Genomic DNA, 19,076 nt, shown 5'->3' on the forward strand with positions numbered 1-19,076 from the left:
ACGACCGGGAGAGATGTTGACTGTACATGTCTTATTTTAGACTGCCTATTGCATTGTTCTCAAGGAGAGAAACCAGTGGCCAACGTCTCAATCGGTGGCTTCCTCATTGAGATCACAGTAGTGTTCGGCTGAACTAGCGCGCCTATGAATAGGAGAGTCAGCTGACATAGCTGTCAATACAACAATCCGCCGAAATCATCGTTCAGATGAGTGCCATCTAATATGTATGGCCGGTTATAGTCTGATAATAGATAAGAATCTAATATTGCTTTTCTTCTCTGGAATTGTCTCTCGTTTGATCAAACACATTCTATATTTAGTTCATCATCAAAACGGTCAGTTTTTTAGAAAAGAAAACATAAAACATGTTCAGACACCTGGATTAGGACAAACCAAAAATTGTAAGTAAAATCAGAAATAAAGATACAAAACTGAAAACACTTACAAGCATTAAGCATGCAATACCAAGCAGAGAAAGAAGCCCAAACCACTCTCTATCACAAAGCATTCTCATAATGATGATTTGGTTAAGTTTTATTTAGATCATCCTTCAGAGGCGTTGGTAATGTATATTACTGCAGGGCAAAAATTTGCAACTGCACTTACTGTTAGACTACAATAAAATATTAGGTCATATTAAAACCAGAACTTATTTTTATATAGTACTTATTGTCTGGAATTAAAGAGAACACTGATATTTGTTGTGTGATGAAAGAAAATACATGATCAATGCTTTAGTACATATGTAATCTTCATTATTTGGTAAGAAAACACAAAATGTACTCCTTGGCCTGGAGTTGTCTAGTTTTTTACTTCTATTTTATAAATCTGGTGTTTGCCAGGACAGTTATAAAAAATTTTCTAAGCTACAATAAACTTGATTAATTTTTGGAAATAGGTAGACAGGTTCCATTTTCTTTCATTAAAGGGGCTGTCCGGCATTGGGGCACTTATCTGCTGTCATTCCATGTGTCTGCAGACCTATGAATTCTGTGAGGATTCTCTGGTGTCGACGCCAGGAGCGGTGGGCTCGTAACCGCAAGGATGCAATTTGCATACTTCCGGCCACATTCTGACTAGACGTGTCTAGCCTTGCTCAATACCCTTCCACTGAGTGACAATGTGCACGTCTAGTTGGCACGTGACCACATGTTTGCAAATTGCATACTCGCAGTCACATGACCACTGCTCCTGGAATTCGAGAATGCTCAAGGATACTCTAGTCTGCAGTCACACGTAATGACTGCAGACCAGTAGCCTAAAGCTGGTCAACCCATTTAAGGATTATGAGAAAGGAGGTTGGAAGGGTGCTATTAAGCATTGAGACGAGGCTGCCAACTGTCCAGAAATACCTGCACAATTTTTGCATTTTAATTAATAGCTTACAATCCAATGGTGTTGCAACTGATATGTAGTAAAGTATTAATAAATCAGAATGTGACCGTTAGATTGAGCAGTGTTAATGTCGGCAACACATTTTGGTATATACTCAGGACTTTGATGGGAAATGTCAGCATTTCAAAGGTAATTTACCTCAAATGGGTTTTCAACTTTCAAGAAAATAATCCTTGAATGATTGAAAACAAATAGTGCTCACCATCCCCTGGTCCAGCTCCTGCTCTCACCTGCAACTTCGATCTCGGTATTTTGGACTGTAATGGTAACATCACAACTGTAGCGCATATCACCACTGCAGACAAACACTGGGCTCTTTGAGCAGACCTCTGGCTGCACCGGTGACATGGGCTATAGTCATGACATCCCCTCAACAGTCAAAGCACAGACCTGAGCAATGTCAGAGAGCCAGCGAGCCTGTGGAAAACCCCTTTAAGGAATTTATGAAGTAGGGCCTATAACGTGAGCACTGTCTAATAATAAATGTCACCTCAGCATGATTTGGTAAGCAAATCCGCTTTAAAGCATGAAAATAGAAGCAATAGATATGCCTCATAAGTCACCGTATATTTGTGATACACGATTGCCAACGTCTCGGAAAGGATGTTTACCTATAGATTTTTTTCATGCAGACCTATCACCTTTCCATGCAGGTCAGAAATGCTAAGCACTAAGGCTGAACGAGACTTGTCTTCAGGATGTCATTCTGTGTTCCTGTAAAGTGTCAGTGCTGCAGATCCAGAATATTTTTTTTTCTAAACTTTAGAACATCTAATTATAACATTACTTAGAATACTAATTATTAGGTGAATGTAGTTACGGTCTATAGGATAAATCCTATAAATACACAGGCACAGAAGGTTTTTTTTCTCACGTGTCAAAACATTCCTTCTGCAGGAGTTGCAATAGCATCTAAAATCAATTTTGCTGTCAAATGAAGGATAATAGTAGAGAAAACTCTGCGGCTCCTTCAGACCTAACCTATATCTGATTTGTATTCAATACAGGGCCGTCCTTGTTTAAAGCTGTATGAAATTACAGATGGGCTTTCCTTTCTCACAGTCAATTATTAGGAAGGAGATCCTCATTTTGGTAACAGACTCACTGAAAAACAGTGACACGGCAAAGTAAAAAAGATTTTACTAATGTTGTTAATAGGAAATGACAATTCACCTTCTTCCTTAATTTGTGAAGCTATGTAATTTTGTAAGGGAATACATCCTTTAACGAGGAACTATCACGAAATTTTCCATGTTGAACTGGACACAGGATGTAATAGTGACCGGAGAGCAAAATAAAATAATTATGCTTTTTTCTGCCTCTCTGTTGCAAAGATATTAGCAAGGTATTTGGCCCCTACAAGTGGGTGTTATAAGACCACTTTCACTGGGGGGGTGTACTTCTTCCCCCTGTATGTAAGTGACCAATCATAAGCAGTCAGCAATACTCAAGGAAAATAAGAACATGCCCCCACCACAGCTTAGAGGCGAGCAGGTTTCTCAGCACATGAGATGTAATAATATCACTCTGATCTTCTGACCTATCCTCCTGCATGAGTCAGAGTGGGTGACAGTGGTAGTGCTGCTGAATCTAGCTTTATCAAACTACAAGCCCTTCTATCAGATCTCCATCTTTCATAGCTTATATGAGGACTATCAGAAATCATATGTATGTCTCTTGTGCTTAACATGTAATTGCTGCACACAGAGCAGAGTAGGGTGTCATTACATCTCACACAGCAACAGTCCAGAACAGGCAGGTTACTCCTGTGTGAGATGTAATGACAGCCCTGATGTCATTGCAGATCGAGTATAAGTTGCCTGACCACAGCAGAAATAAATGCGATTACTGACACATCATCTCCACCCAGGCAATGTGGTGAGAGAAGGCTTTGCATTATGACACAGCTAAACTCAGCTGTGCCACCTTTCCATCCACACTGACTTGTACAGGACGTTACATAAATAGATCACAGCTGTATCATTACATCTCACACACTGAGAAACCTGCTATAGCGGGGACATGTACTTCTTTCCTCTGAGTGTTGTTCCCTGTTACAGTGGGTCAGCGCCATGCAGGGGGAAGACCTATGCACACCCAGTGAAAAATATCTGATGACACCTACTTGGACATAATGAAAATTAACTTTGTTAGCTAATATCTGGAGAGGCAAACTTTGCTGTGCAGCCACTATTCCATCCTCCATCCTGGGCCCAGTCCATTATGATAAATCTGGTGAAATGTCCTCTTTAAGAAGTAAATCTTCCTCTCTCATAGCCGTAGTACAGAGAGGCAGTCAGAATTTTGCTGGTTGTCAGATCTCAAACAGCTGGTTCACACTTGCGCTAGGAACTCGCTCACATGACAGACACAAGCATGGCCTCATTGACCATTATTCTAATGGATAAAAAACTTTTTTGCTCTCAAGAAAATTACAGAACCTACAGTTGCAATGGTCATGAGGCACATGAGCTGGAAGAATCAGTCTCCTTGCTCTTTCTTATGGCTTGTATGGCATCTGACTACTGCAGTCAATCAATGGCTGCTTGTTGGCTGTAACTGTCATGTGACAAGCCCCACCAGCAGAAAGGAAAGAAGCAAAGGATGCAGGCAGCAGTACTGAGGAATGGAGGTGCTTCAGTAGGTGAGCATAGGTTTATTTTTTTTTATTTTCAGACCAAAATGGACCAATTTGTAAAGTAAAAAAGTGGACGTCAACCTCTTCAGGGAGACAGGATCTCTAGGTAAATAAACTTTAGGAAGCAGTACTAATTAATTAATTGATGTAAGTATTCTAAGGTGAAGGAATTTAGCAGTATAGCTTGGACTTTAATGCTAGTTTCTATGTTTAACTCTGATTTTCCAAATGCTATACGAAATCCCACATTCTCAATGCTGAGGATAATATGAGCAACATGATGATCAACACTGATGGTTCCATGACATATGCACCTAAAGTTAGTATTTCTATAAATTATTGTACACTGGATTTTCAGCAGCGTTCATCAATATGAAAATGTCTAAAATATTCATTCTGCAGACAAGTCACATTCTCGACATACAACCATTCCCAAGAAATTTTAATGTCAACCACTGTCAGTGAGACATCAGTTTGGTTAATGGGAATGGCATGTGGGCTTACACAAGCAGCCTTAGTGTTTAACCCAATCCTCACCTGGAATGACCGAGATTGTTTTCAAAGCTCGAAGTACTCTGAATGTCCTTAAAGCTGACACATTGCCCAGGTCCACAAACTCAGTGGCATATCTGTAATAAGGGAAAGTCACACACAAACGATAGCAAAACTCCATCCAACAAACGACAGCAAAAGAGGGCAAACGGGGCACAGACTGAAGCACTTGCAGCAGTAGCTGAGAACTAGAGAGGTGCGGCGATCTTACCTGGGATTACTGATATAGTTTTCAGAGCTCTCAGCACTCTGAAAGTTCGTAGAGCTGAAACATTGCCTAGGTTTACAAACTCTGTTACATACCTGTAGAATCAAACCATAGTTATTTGGAATCAAGGAATGGTGGAAGCTACTGCATGAACGCTGAGACAAGACACCAATGTTACCCAGCCAAGGGAAAAAAGGAGCAGGATGGAATTAACAGGTTGTATGGACCAGTATGGGTACTCATGGGAAACAATGGTAAATTATTTCAGCAGGTGAATGAGGTCTAGTGTTTGACATCGCATGACTAAGTAGGATGCCAAAAATACGATGCCGACTCAGAAATAAATTAATAGCCAACAAGCAGTTCCATGACCATGTAAAGGACAAGACCACGCGCCTACAAGGCGGCAGCTAATGTGTGTCCTTCATATATGACAATAGTGACTATCCTGTCTACCAAACATGATTTACATTTTACAGCAGCTATTTTGCAGATATTAAAAGGGGTTGTCCACTTTTACTCTATCTATTTTAACAAATCTGTTGTTGACATGATTTTATGGCACTTACTTGTTGTGATTTTGCTTTTTGCTCCCTCTAGTGGTCATTAGTGATTTGACTCTGGAGCGTCTGTCTTTTCCTATATCCTCACCTGGGCCGTTAGTTCAGGGGTGTTGCTATATAAGCTCCCTGGACCTTCAGTTCAATGCCTGGCATCGTTGTAATCAGAGCTAATCTTTTGTGCTCTTGTCCTCTGATCCTGGTTCCTGTTTTTCAAGCTAAGTCTGCTTCTTTGCTTTTTGCTTTTGTTTTGTTTGGTATTTTTGTCCAGCTTGTTCCTATCTGTATCCTGACCTTTGCTGGAAGCTCTAGGGGGCTGGTGTTCTCCCCCCGGACCGTTAGACGGTTCGGGGGTTCTTGAATCTCCAGCGTGGATTTTTATAGGGTTTTTGTTGACCAGATAAGTTATCTTGCTTTATTCTGCTATTAGTAAGCTGGCCTCTCTTTGCTGAACCTGGTTCATTTCTGTGTTTGTCATTTCCTCTTACCTCACCGTTATTATTTGTGGGGGGCTTGTATCTTGCTTTGGGGTCCCTTTCTCTGGAGGCAAGAGAGGTCTTTGTTTTCTTCTCCTAGGGGTAGTTAGATTCTCCGGCTGGCGCGAGTCATCTAGCGATCACCGTAGGCATGATCCCCGGCTACTTCTAGTGTTGGCGTTAGGAGTAGCTATTTGGTCAACCCAGTTACCACAGCCCTATGAGCTGGATTTTTGTATCTTGCAGACTTACACGTTCCTCTGAGACCCTGTCCACTGGGGTCATAACACTTACTAGTGTATGCGGTAAGTATTACAAGTTTCTGTCTTTTGTAAAATACTGCATGCTTATTAGTACAGCCTTCCTTCTTTTTCAATTGGAGGAGGCCAATGGACAAGTCTAGTCATGTTCTCATCCATCAACAGCCATGCTGAGAACAGCAGAGCTGTGCCGACTCCGACAGGCAGCACTACCAAAGGAGGAGAACCTGAAATACTTATAGATGAGTAAGTGCCAGAAAATAATGTCCCCAACACACTTTGGTTAAAATAAAGATAAAGAAGATAACCCCTTTAAAGGGAATCTGTCAGAAGGTTTTTGCTATGTAATCTGAGGACAGCATGACGTAGGGGATGAGACACAGATTTCAGCAATGTGTCACATATTAGGCCGTGTGCTGTAGTTTCCATAAAATGAATGTTTTATCACCAGAAGATTATTTCTGCCCAGACTAGCTACCTCCTGTCAAGTGGTCTGACCACACCCCCTTCTGTGATGAGCAGCTCACTGTCAATAGACAATGTGCACAGAAAGCTCTGATGTGGGCGGGAGCAGCTTTCTAGCTCTGCTACATTCTACATCTAAAAACTCTGATTGTGTCACAACTGCTGCACCCAGTAACCTAAGTGATAGATTGTTGGAATCAGGGTCTCTTTTCCTACATTATGCTGCTCTCAGATGAGGTAGCAAAAACCTGGTGACAGATTCCCTTATAACAATGCAAGCACTAGTGAAAATGTTTTTAACCATTTCTTATTCCTTATATGATTACATACCAACATACATGGAGTAGACAAATTTGAAAAGGCCTTAAAGAAAAATTCTGCATGGCCAGACCATTTTTCCCACTTACATAGCCTGGCTCATAATACGGTCTCGTTAAAAGTGTCTGCTTGCTGAATACCCTGCATTTTGCAATTGATTTATGAGAAAGAGAGATATAAGACCCTCTGAAATGGTTCTCAGTGCCACATATCATTACCACTTCCCTTGCTCGAGTGTAATGCTATTTGTTCTTATTTCTTGTTCTTTTCATTATCTTCTAAGAGCTTCTATTAGTGACTCTCATTTCCTTGTCTGCTGAAGGTTGATTCTGGGAAGTTACTGTTTTCACAATTTGCCTAGAGTTTCTTTTATATATCACAAGCCCCTGGGGCCTCAATGAGAAGTTACCGTATGTACGAAACTGTATGAAACTATGTTTATTAATTCTTTACACAGTGCCGGAATATTTTATATAAATTCCTGGAAAGCAGGTGCCATTAATATACTTGTAATATAGCAGCAATAGAGCCACTGTGAGTGGTATCGTGATTCTGGCCGATCACAGTGAACCAAGATGAGTTACACAACCAGACATCGCTAATGAACATGAATAGTGCTGTTTCTGGGAGAGAAAAAAAACTTTTTTTCTAATCTCAAATATTCCCCCTTAATAAGACAGGAAAATGTTCAAAATAAATATATTATATCAATTTTCTTTCTGGTCTATGGGATCAAACCATTAAACAGTTTACATCAATTGTCTGGAGAAAAACTACTTAATCTCTTCACCCCTATGCGATTTTCAATTTTTCATTTTCATTTTGTCCTCCCCTACTTCCAAGAGTCATTCCTTTTTTATTTTTACACCAATATGACCGTATGAGGGCTTGTTTTTTGCAGGACGAATTGTACTTTTGAATGACATTTTTCCATTTAGTGTATTGGAAAATAGAAAAAAAATTTCAAGCACGGTGAAATTGCAAAAAAAAGTGCAACTCCACAATTGCTTTGGGGGGTTTTGTATTGTATGTTCACTATATAGTAAAATTGACCTGGTAATATGTTTCCCCAGGTCAGTATGAGTACGCAGATACCAAACATGTAGTTTACTAATTATTTAAGTGTTAAAAAAAATCCAAAATTTGTATGAAAATGTTTTTTTCCGAGAATCGTAACGCTCTCATATGTTAAGATTCGTGGCTGGTTGATGGCTTATTTTTTGCATCTTGAGTTGACATTTTAATGATACCATTTTGGGGTAGATATGATGTTTTGATCATCTGTTAATAAATGTTATTGCAGTGTTGCGGCGACCAAAAAAACATAATTCTGGCATTTTGATTTTTGTTTCTTGTTACGCCGTTTACCGATCGGATTAATTTACTTTATATTGATAGATTGGACATTTCCGAATGCAGCGATACCAAATACATGTATTTTTTTTATTATTGCTTTATTTTTAATAGGGCAAAAGGGGGGTTTGAACTTTTGTCTTTTTTTCATTTTTTTATATAGTGGACTGCGAAAATATTCCCCTCTTTAGGCTTTTTACCTATTTTGTTACATTACAACCTGGGTTTAAATATTTTTGTAATCCGATTTGTGTGTGATGCATCAGCACTAAATAGTCTAAGTTGGTGAAGTGAAAAAAAGATATCGGCATAACTTAAATGTATGGATCAAATAACTAAAAATTGGCAGGTGCATATGTATTCACTTCTTTAGCTATGAAGCCCCTAAAATTTTCAGGTGCAAGTACCGTATTTTACGCTTTGTAAGACGCACTTTCTTTCCCCCAAATTTGGGGGGGAAATGTGGGTGCGTCTAACAAAGCGGATATACCGCTTACCATTACAGGCTGGGATGAGGGAGTGTCCGCCGCCGCTACCGCTGTCGTCCGCCGCCGCTGCCGGGGTTGTCCGCTGCTGCCCCGGGTGATGCTGAAGGCTCCGGTGCTGCGGGGGGCTCTGGCGACATTTTGTGAAAGACCAGAGCCTCCCGGCAGTTCGTCCATGCGTTCCAGTATGACTTATTCCGGGAAAATGGCCGCCGGAATCTCGGGAGATGAGATTTCAGCGCTGAGATCTCATCTCTCGAGATTCCGGCGGCCATTTTCCCGGAGTTAGTTCCAGTATGACTGACTCCAGGAAAATGGCCGCCGGAATCTCGGGAGATGAGATTTCAGCGCTGAGATCTCATCTCTCGAGATTCCGGCGGCCATTTTCCCGGAGTCAGTCATACAGGAACGCATGGACGAACTGCCGGGGGCTCTGGCCTTTCACAAAATGTCACCAGAGCCCCCCACAGCACCGAAGACAGCCCTGCAGCATCGGAGACAGCCCTGCAGCACAGGAGCCCCCTGCAGACCCCTCATCCCAGCTTGCAGCACAGGAGCCCCCCTGCAGACCCCTCATCCCAGCCTGCAGCACAGGAGCCCCCTGCAGACCCCCTCATCCCAGCCTGCAGCAATGCTCCACTCCTGCCTCCAGCAACGACCCTGGGACCCTGATCCACCACAGCCACAACCCCTGGTAAGTAATAAGATGCATGGATTATAAGACGCCCCACCAATTTATTAAAAAAAGGTTTTTCCTATTTTTCTCCTCAAAATTTGGGGTGCGTCTTATAATCCGGAGCGTCTTACAAAGCGAAAAATACGGTAATTACTTTCATAAGTCCCATGCTTAGTGACAGGACGTTCACCTGTGTGCAATCTAAGTGCCACATGTCTGCCAGCATATACAATTTACCTTTTCTGAAAGGCCACAGAGGCTGCAACATCATTAAGCGAGGGGCACCACTAACCAAACAACACCATGAAGGCCAAGGAAATCTCCAATCAAGTCAGGGACAAAGTTGTTGAGAAGTACAAGTCAGGATTGAGTTATAAAAAAAATCTCAATCTCTGATGATCCCCAGAGCACCATCAAATTCATTATCATCAAATGGAAAGAACATGGTACCACAAAAACCGGCCAAGAGAGGGCGGCCCACCAAAACTCTCAACCCGGGCAAGGAGGGCATTAATCAGAGAGGCAGCACAGAAACCAAAAGGTATCCACACCAGAGGAAACCATCTAACTTGAAGTAGCTGGAGCAGTTTTGCCTTGAGGAATGGGCAAAAATCGAAATTGCAAAATGTGGAAAGCTCATAGAGACGTATCCAAAGCGACTTGCAGCTGTAATTGCAGCAAAAGGAGGCTCTACAAAGCTCTGACTTTAGGGGGATGAATAGTAATACACACTGAAGTTTTCAATGATTTTGTCCTCTTTGCGTCACAATAAAAAGAAAACCAAATGTTCACATGTGTAGGCATGATTTTTACCTGAACTGATGCAAACTCAAAAAAACAAGGACATTTCAGGTTGTAAGGTAGCAAAACTCGAAAAATTACAATGGTGGTGAATACTTTTACAAGCCACTGTATATAGAGCCCAGATACTTTTTATTACATTTTTAACTACACCTTTCTAAAGATTATTCGGCATAAGAGCTCATGGACATGACTATAACATTTTGACAAATGTCCCCATGTTATTCTATGAGCTCGTGCACCTGTCCGAGATGAGCTGTGCTGGGAAAATAATCACAGCATGAATGAATGGCATCTGATTATCTGAAGGAATTTGTCCATTTATGTCTATGGGTCATGGAAAAAATGGGACCGGACTCGGATGACATAGTGCAGTCTGATGTTCTCAGACTGAAAGAATGGAGAAGATGGAGATTTTTTTTGTATTATTCTCCTCATTCGAGAAGATCAGATTAAACTCTGATCAGAGTCTGATCAGTGTGTGATTACCATAATCAGACCAATTTTCTAGGACGAGAGAAAAATGGTCTTGTGACCCTAGCCTAACTCCAGCAAATGTGGATTCTTATGTCCCATGTAATAAATAAACACTTATTGGAAACAAATCTAAGTTCGTCTGTGTTAGGTTTCCAGGTGTCAGGACACAGCAGATGCACAAGTTGTTGATGAGAAATGTAATATTAAAAGGCTAAGAAAATCCAAAAATTAAATTTGTTTATTATCAGTTAAACTGATTCCAACAAAAGATTAGGACTAAACATAATTTTCTCAAAAAAATATTTTTAGTACTTCTTCAGTACTCTATTGCTGTTTCCTGATCTACTCAACTGATGAATGAAACATTGTGTAAATTGTATGAAAATGACAATAAATTACGAGCAATCACTGCTTGTTACATTGGAGACAACGCTATTATTTAGAAACCACAACTATTTCAATTTTCTGGCTAAAGAGAAGAAAATAGATGAATCTAACATTAATTTACGTTTGATTATTCTAACTTCAGGCTTTGAACATAATCTTATTGTCTGCTTCTGACTCATCAAATCTAGCAAGTCATACATGCACTAAGGGTCCATTTTTAGCAGTCAATAATTGTGTTTCCAAATAATCATAATTTAATGGACCTTTAATACTTGAATGGATCAAAGGTGAATCTATCATGAAAAATTGATGCATTGTAATGGTATTTACTCAAGTCACTGATCGGCTAGCTTCACACCAGCATCTAAAAAAATCATCCGATTCCCTTACAGAAAAAACGGCAAATTTTTCATCTGTTTTGTTATCCATAGAATATCCATTTTTATACATTGGCAATTATTGAAATTTTCAAGACAAAAACAGTTTCCTATGTTAAAGAATTGCCATGTCTCCGTAAAAATTGAATACTATGTGGTTGATCCACATGGGATCCAATTTATTTTTTTGCCTCATCCAAAATACAGAGAAAACAAGTACATGGTACAATTTTTTCACCAACACATTTAGACCGTGTAAAAAAATGATAATTTGAGCAGCTGTATTGAATCATATTAGTCCGAGTGCTGATTTTTTTCATAGACAGCCTTAGGACAAAAAATACACTTGTGTGAACAATGCCATATGTGCATGGTTTTTTCACTATGCCGTGTCAAAAGGTTTTTTAATGACAAGTAAGCACACTGAATAATACCATGGAAAATGATAGTGTATAGTAACTACTAGTATGCAACTACTATATTAGAGGAGCTCTGTAATGGAACTTATTAGAACTTATTAGATGTGAAGCTTTAACGCTAATGCTACAGTTGTACAGTTTTGCCCTACAGGCCTCTGTAACTTTGGGTTTATGATGTATGATCATTTTTTTTATATTAATAAAGAACATAAATGGACTGTTCATTAATGATATAAGAAACCGTGCAGTCTAACATGGTGCCTGCCTATGGGCGCCCAGAAGCCGCTCTGTCACATAACAAGACACTAGTACCCTTATTGAAGCCTGGCACATGGGCAGCCCTGTTACAGATTGCACAAATGCTGTTTTCCACATTAATATATTAATATTTTGGTTTCTATCTTTGGAAGGTTAAGCTTAGATTTACTGTTAGTCTTGTATTGAAGAGGAAACTTGAGAACTTGGGAAGGACTTGAATGAATTGAATCTACTGTATATGTAGAACATGATCACAAATGATCACAGTGTAAGGGTTCGCTCACGTGAGCGTATAACAAGGCCGAGTGCTCTACAATGTTGTATCAGATAGCACTTGACCCAATGTTAAAGTATGGAGCAGTACAAATCCGTGATTTTTTTCTCATGCCGATTCAACATGAGAAATCAATCAATTGCATCCGATCGGGCCATGAGCACCCATACAAGTCTATGGGTGCTTGTAAAATATCGCAGACTCAAACAATGGAGAAGATGGAGAAATTAGGATCTATGTCTTCTTGTCATCTGTGCTGCATGCAAGAGAATCGGATCACACTAAAATGACACTGAACTCAAACTCTGGCAGAGCTTGAGCCGAGTGTAATTAGCATAATTGCCTGGATTCTCTCGTAGGAGAGAACATACGGCCGTCTGACCCCAGAATCACACAATTACCCAGGCTTAATATTCAGCGCTCGTAGTAAATAATTTGCACTAATAATAAATGATAAGACACTTTTACAAGGAAAGCCAAATATCACAACATTGTGTATACATCTAAAATAAAATATGGAATTATACTCACGCCATGACAATAACACTGAAGTCCAGCCAGTTCCATGGGTCCCTCAGGAAGGTGAATTCTTTTAGACAGAATCCTCTTGCCAGAATTTTTATCAATGATTCAAAAGTATAAATGCCAGTGAAAGTATACCTGGTGTGCAAGAGTGTACAAGGGAAGATTGGTTACCAGTAATCCCAGTGTGGCATTTAGGAAAATCCCAACAGCATGGTCACAAATATATGTCTGTGGTGCGGGTGGGACGACTTATATCATATAGCTCATGATGTCATACTGAATGATGGGTTGGAAAGTATCAGCTGGGTTGGAACTTCTTGTAATAAAAAATGATTGAATAGAGAATTCCCACCCATTAATTATGCTTTCTACAGGATTATGCACCCCTGTGCCTCTTTATCTAGCCTTCTGGCAACATTTCGTAAAAATTATAATCTTAACTCCACTAAACAAAGCAAAAAATCAAGGTGTCACTATATTTAAAGAGGTTTTCTAGGCTGAAATGAAAAATCTGCAGTCAAATCTATGTGACAGCCGACTGCCAAATTGTGACGGTGTGCAATGTACACAGTGTCGTAATTCGCATTATTTCCCATGCAGGGTGGCGGCCATGTGACTGCATGTATGCAATTAGCATGCTTTCAGTTAAATACTGATTAGACTCACTTGGCTTCTTTCTGTAGAAGAAAACTAAGAGAATCGAGTCTAGTCAGAAAATCACGTACATTCAGTTAAATGACTGCCCATCCACACAGGGAATATAGTGGAATCATGACAGTGTGCACATTGCTCACTTATAATCTGGCAGTCAGCCGTCACAATGAGCGACTGCAGACTTTTTATTTCAGCCTGGACAATCTCTAAGTCAGATACCACTATACCTTTACATCTTATTAGAAAGGAATCACAAATCTGGTATTTGGATTTGTAAGGGTCCTTACACTATAAAGTTGATGAACATGATGTTAATTCTCTTTCCCAAACTGACAAACCAGCCGCTCTTCAGAGCAGCAAAATCGATTTCTTTCACAAAAGTGACTATATGCGGATTTTCCATTCTGATTATTTGGGTAGAAAATCAGTAAAAGAATAAAGTACAAGCCAAGAGGATGTGATTTTTACTTTATCCAGTGTTGTATTGAAGGGAGCAGTGGTGAAAATGCTCGACCTCTACTCCATTCATTGTCTGTTTAATTGCTAGAGAAAGTCAAGTACATCGCTCCACTGTTTCCAGCAGTACCGTAGACAATAAAGAGATTGGAGGACTAGCAAACGTGCCACCACTCCAATCAGCAGAGGGCTTTGCGGAGTCCAGTTCCCGGCATCCCTGAGGCATGTTCTTAAGACTGCTGGGAGTTCCAGTTGTTGGACCCCAGAAATCAACAATTTATCTTGCATGTCATGGATAGGGGATAACTTGTAACTTTGGGAATAATCTTTTAATGGGTAAAAGTAGATTTTGCATTTATTTATTAATGCTGCTTTAGACTTGACCAACTTAAAACTAAACTAGGTATTATATCTGAGTTAAAAACTCAGCGTCTTCCAGTTCCAGCATAGTGGATACAGGAAAGAAATATATCTTGGTACCGTGTTAGCCAGTAGATAGAAAAATATTTAGAATTGAGAGTCCTCAGTGGTTGATACCTTTTGATGGCTAACTGAAAAGATGGTAACAAATTGCAAGCTTTCGAGACTACGCAGGTCTCTTCATCAGGCAAAGACTAAAACAAATTCTGAAGAATCACATATTTATGCACAACATAGTATAGAAAAAAAAAAAAGGGAGAGGGGAAAAAAACCATGGATAAGCCAGGTGACATGAAGCAGAATTACCATGGGTGATAAACAGTTCCGTCCATAAATATTGGGCCAATTCTTAAGGATTGTTTTATTGTCCTGTGATTAGGGTCTGGTTCTGTTGTGATGACCCCACATGGTCTGGGGTATTCAACTTCAAATCACAGAAAGACAGGAGAGTCTGGGAATATAAATTGATGACGACCTTTGACACTCTAAATGCAGGAATGAATGTGTCACATGGATTTATGTCTTTTTACATCAACTAATGAACTTGCCCATCAGACCATGTGGGGTCATCACAACAGAACCAGACCCTAATCACAGGACAATAAAACAATCCTTATCTAAGAATTGGCCCAATATTTATGGACGTAACTGTTTATCACCCATGGTAATTCTGCTTCATGTCACCTGGCTTATCCATGGTTTTTTTCCCCTCTCCCTTTTTTTTTTTTTCTATACTATGTTGTGCATAAATATGTGATTCTTCAGAATTTGTTTTAGTCTTTGCCTGATGAAGAGACGTATGTAGTCTCGAAAGCTTGCAATTTGTTACCATCTTTTCAGTTAGCCATTAAAAGGTATCAACCACTGAGGACTCTCAATTCTAAGCATAGTGGATGGGATTTATATACATCTCACGCCCATTGTGTTTCTTTTTAATTCCGCATAAAATGACTTGCAATGTGTGTTTCAAATCTGCAGCATATCAATTTTGCTTGCGGGTACACCTAGTTTTCTGTGCAGATTTTCCCCATAAACTTGCTTCAGATGCAGAAAATCCACAGGTAAAAATCCACTTGGATTTTTAGTGTTTTTCTGTGGCAGAAAGGAACCAGAAACGCATGTAATCCGCACCTAAGTATGTCAATAAACAGGGAGCGCCAAAAAGAAAATGGCTTATGACATACAATAATGAGACAAAAAAATGCAGCATCAAAAACACGATAAAAACGCATGTAAAAAAATGCACACAAAAGACCGCAATTAAAAAAAACTAATTTACATAATAGGTGCAAAAACTCTTCAATGTCAAAAGCTCGTGGGGACGTAGCTTCAGCCTGATGTTAAAGGTTTAAAATATGATAAGTGAGGCGTACACCAGTTTTTTGGTTGCAAATTGAGCCAAAATTTCAGCACAAACAGCTTAGCAAATCTTCCTCTTTGTATTCAGCTACTATATTTTTATACTGGTTCTACCCACAGTATTATTCAAGGCAATGGCGATTTATACTATGTGAACATTAGATCTGTTTTCTTTATGCTTTTCTTCCATCCCCAGTGATCTCGGAGTTAAATTTTTATGGCAATTCTCCCCATAAAATATCTGCTTGCAATGTTTGTAGATATTCAGTACATGGGATATACGTGTATTGGGAAATCTATTTGTATTTAATAAAAACATAAATGAATAAATACAAAATATATTAATTATAAGGAGCAAATGTAAGACATAAAGAGCACATCAGGGCTGATAAACATCAAGCTTTAATTCTGTCGGTAAAATTGTTTCGATTAACTGACACTCCATGCAGATATTATTGCACAGTTAATCATGCACATGCTGAACAATATTAATAGTGTCTGTCTGTTATGTAGACGACGTTGAGGACATGAGTCTGCAAATAAATGGAAGCTTCAATCCAGCATCTCCGTATGGACTGGCAATAATTAGATCAAGCATGGGCGCCACATCCTGCAAATCAATTCATTAATGAGCATAACCTACATAGGGAAATGGAACCTCAATGTATCATGGTGAATTGTGCTTTCTTGTTATGCAGTATGGTTTACACGAATCATACCTCTCAGCTCTTAGCAGGGTTACATAGAAAAGTGTCCACGCGTACTTACCCATTTATGCATCTGCTTTTATAGCAAACAGTACCATAAGATTTATGTCTTCTGCCAAAGGTGGTCAGTGGGGCTCACCATCTATTCTATCCCATGCCAAAAAAGTGTCAAAAATTTCCAACATACATCTGCACTGATAAAATACATCATAATTAGTGATGAGCGAATATACTCGTTACTCGAGATTTCTCGAGCATGCTCGGGGGTCCTCCAAGTATTTTTTAGCGCTCGGAAATTTAGTTTTTATTGCCGCAGCTGAATGATTTACATCTGTTAGCCAGCATAAGTACATGTGGGGATTCCCAAGCAACCAGGAAACCCCCACATGTAATCAAGCTGGCTATCAGATGTAAATCATTCAGCTGCGGCAAGAAAAACGAAATCTCAGAGCACTAAAAAATACTCGGAGGACCCCCGAGCATGCTCGAGAAATCTCGAGTAACGAGTATATTCGCTCATCACTAATCATAATGGCACAGAGTCACTGATTTGCTATATGTCCATTTTTATTCGTAAAGTAGAGAGTAATTAATGCCTGACTATGGAGGAGATGTGGGTGTTTTCTACAGGGGAGCACTATACAATTACTCCTATAAATTTGGTAGAATTTTACGACTCCCTTTTTCATGTTATGGACATTGTTGTAAGCAATGTTGTGTGGATGTTAGTGTTGTGTTCACATTAGTATCTAGCCAGAAATACTGTATGGGCACTGCAGTGTGAACTATGCACAAGTTGTGAATATAAATGATGTAACAGGGGGTAGAACAGTATAAGGTGCAATATTTGCTGTCTTGGAACCTTAGAGTGTTTTTTCTAATGACCAAGCAGGTGGCATTGGTGTCGATTAGTACCATCCAAATAGCACCATTGATAAACATTTGTTAGGTTTTGTTCAATGTCGCATTTTTGTCATGTTTTTTGACATAAGTAAAGAATATTTTTTAAATCTTCTGCACATTACTTATTTTTTCCTTGCAGATTTGAAGCAGTTTCAGATCTGCAGCATGTCAATTTTTTCAGTGTTTTTGCAGAATTTTTCACCAATTCTAATGAATGGGAGAAAAAAAACACATGAATAACATGGCAAAATCACAAACTTTTTATGCAGCGTTTTTCAGACAAAAAGGCACCTGACACTGAACACGAAAGATCTTAAAGAAAAAACAAAACTTGAAAGGAATGTTTAACTGCCTTTTCTGCATGATAATGGGACAGTCAGCCTGTGACTGATGGCTGGCCTAAGCCCTGTCTGCTTATTATGTAGGAAAGACTTAATTAGGTTGTCCACTTTTTCATTGATGACGTAACCTAGGATCGGCCATCTACATCTGATCGGTCGGGGTCCGACAAATGGCACTTCCGGCAATCTGCTGTTATATCGGCGGCGGTAGCCTCCAGCCGGAAATACTCACTTGCAGAGCTGCTCCGTCTTCTGATAGTAGGTGCACATTCGAATCAATAGGAGGTGGATGTGCAGTTCCCAGCAATTGCCACTATCAGAAGACGGTGGAGCTCCACAAGTATTTCCAGCTGGCAGCTGCCAACACTGATAGAAATTGATAGTCAGGGGTGCCGGGTGTCGGAACCCGGCTGATCAGACATTGATGACCTATCCTAAGGATAGGTCATCAATGAAAAACTAGTGGACAACCTCTTTAAATATATATTGTCCTACTGCAACAAAGCAGAGGGGGAGGCTTCTGCTGCAGCCTGCTGGCTTATAACCATACACAGGACAGCAAGGAGAAGGATGGGGATTTGGTTGAGCTTTGGCAACAGAGGGAAAATTTATTGAATTTCTAAATAGATCAAAGAAAAGGAGAAGATTAAAGGAGAACATGATGGGATAATTTTTTTGTACATTTTCTGTGTTTAGTACTTCTTTAATAAAGAAAAACTGTGAGACTAATTTAGATTGATTACTATTGGAAATGTCCTATGTAATCCTAAAAATAGTTTCAATTTTTGAGCATTGTCTATCACTGAGAGTCATATTCAGTGGAAACAATGTAGACAGGAAAGTACTATCAATAAACCCATGAGGAAAATCAATACATATAGAGTACTTTGGAAAATGGCACAGCGGAGACAGCCATATTGTGGGCTGAAATAATGTTAGACTGCAAGGTGCTTTTGTCTGATGCTTGTAATCTCACTATATTTACATTCATCCCACAATATGCCAGAATCAGATTATATTATAATATATTATAGAGATATAGGAGTTGGGGTTGTTTTAACCCACAAATGAGGACACAAAGTGTGACAGCTGCTGCTGTACCCAGAGGTTGGGAAATCCCACCATATAGACCAACTGATAGGAGGATAGGAGTAGTAGTCTGCACCTCTGTACTGTATTCAAGAAATCCAGAGAACGAGATAGAAATTGGATCATGCGGTTTATTCACAACGCGTTTCGAAGTTGGACCAACTTCTTCATCAGGACAACCACAAAATTAAAAATGCTAATGAAGAAGTTGGTCCAACCTAGAAACGCATTGAAAATAAATCA

The 19,076-nt window shown here is 39.6% G+C and overlaps 1 protein-coding gene across 1 annotated transcript in view; it reads right to left on the reverse strand.

Annotated features, from left to right (window-relative positions):
* The window catches only part of LOC143781813 (sodium channel protein type 5 subunit alpha-like), a 514,560-nt gene that overhangs the window by 308,074 nt on the left and 187,410 nt on the right, over nucleotides 1-19,076 (reverse strand). Inside the window, exons 5-6 of the mRNA XM_077268674.1 lie at nucleotides 12,911-13,039; nucleotides 4,571-4,662 (exon numbers count right to left, since the gene is read on the reverse strand). Of these exons, the coding sequence (XP_077124789.1) occupies nucleotides 4,571-4,662; nucleotides 12,911-13,039 (221 nt within the window). The remainder of the gene's footprint in view (nucleotides 1-4,570; nucleotides 4,663-12,910; nucleotides 13,040-19,076) is intronic.

The sequence above is a fragment of the Ranitomeya variabilis genome, chromosome 6, assembly GCF_051348905.1.
Source record: "Ranitomeya variabilis isolate aRanVar5 chromosome 6, aRanVar5.hap1, whole genome shotgun sequence".
Classification (NCBI taxonomy): Eukaryota; Metazoa; Chordata; class Amphibia; order Anura; family Dendrobatidae; genus Ranitomeya; species Ranitomeya variabilis.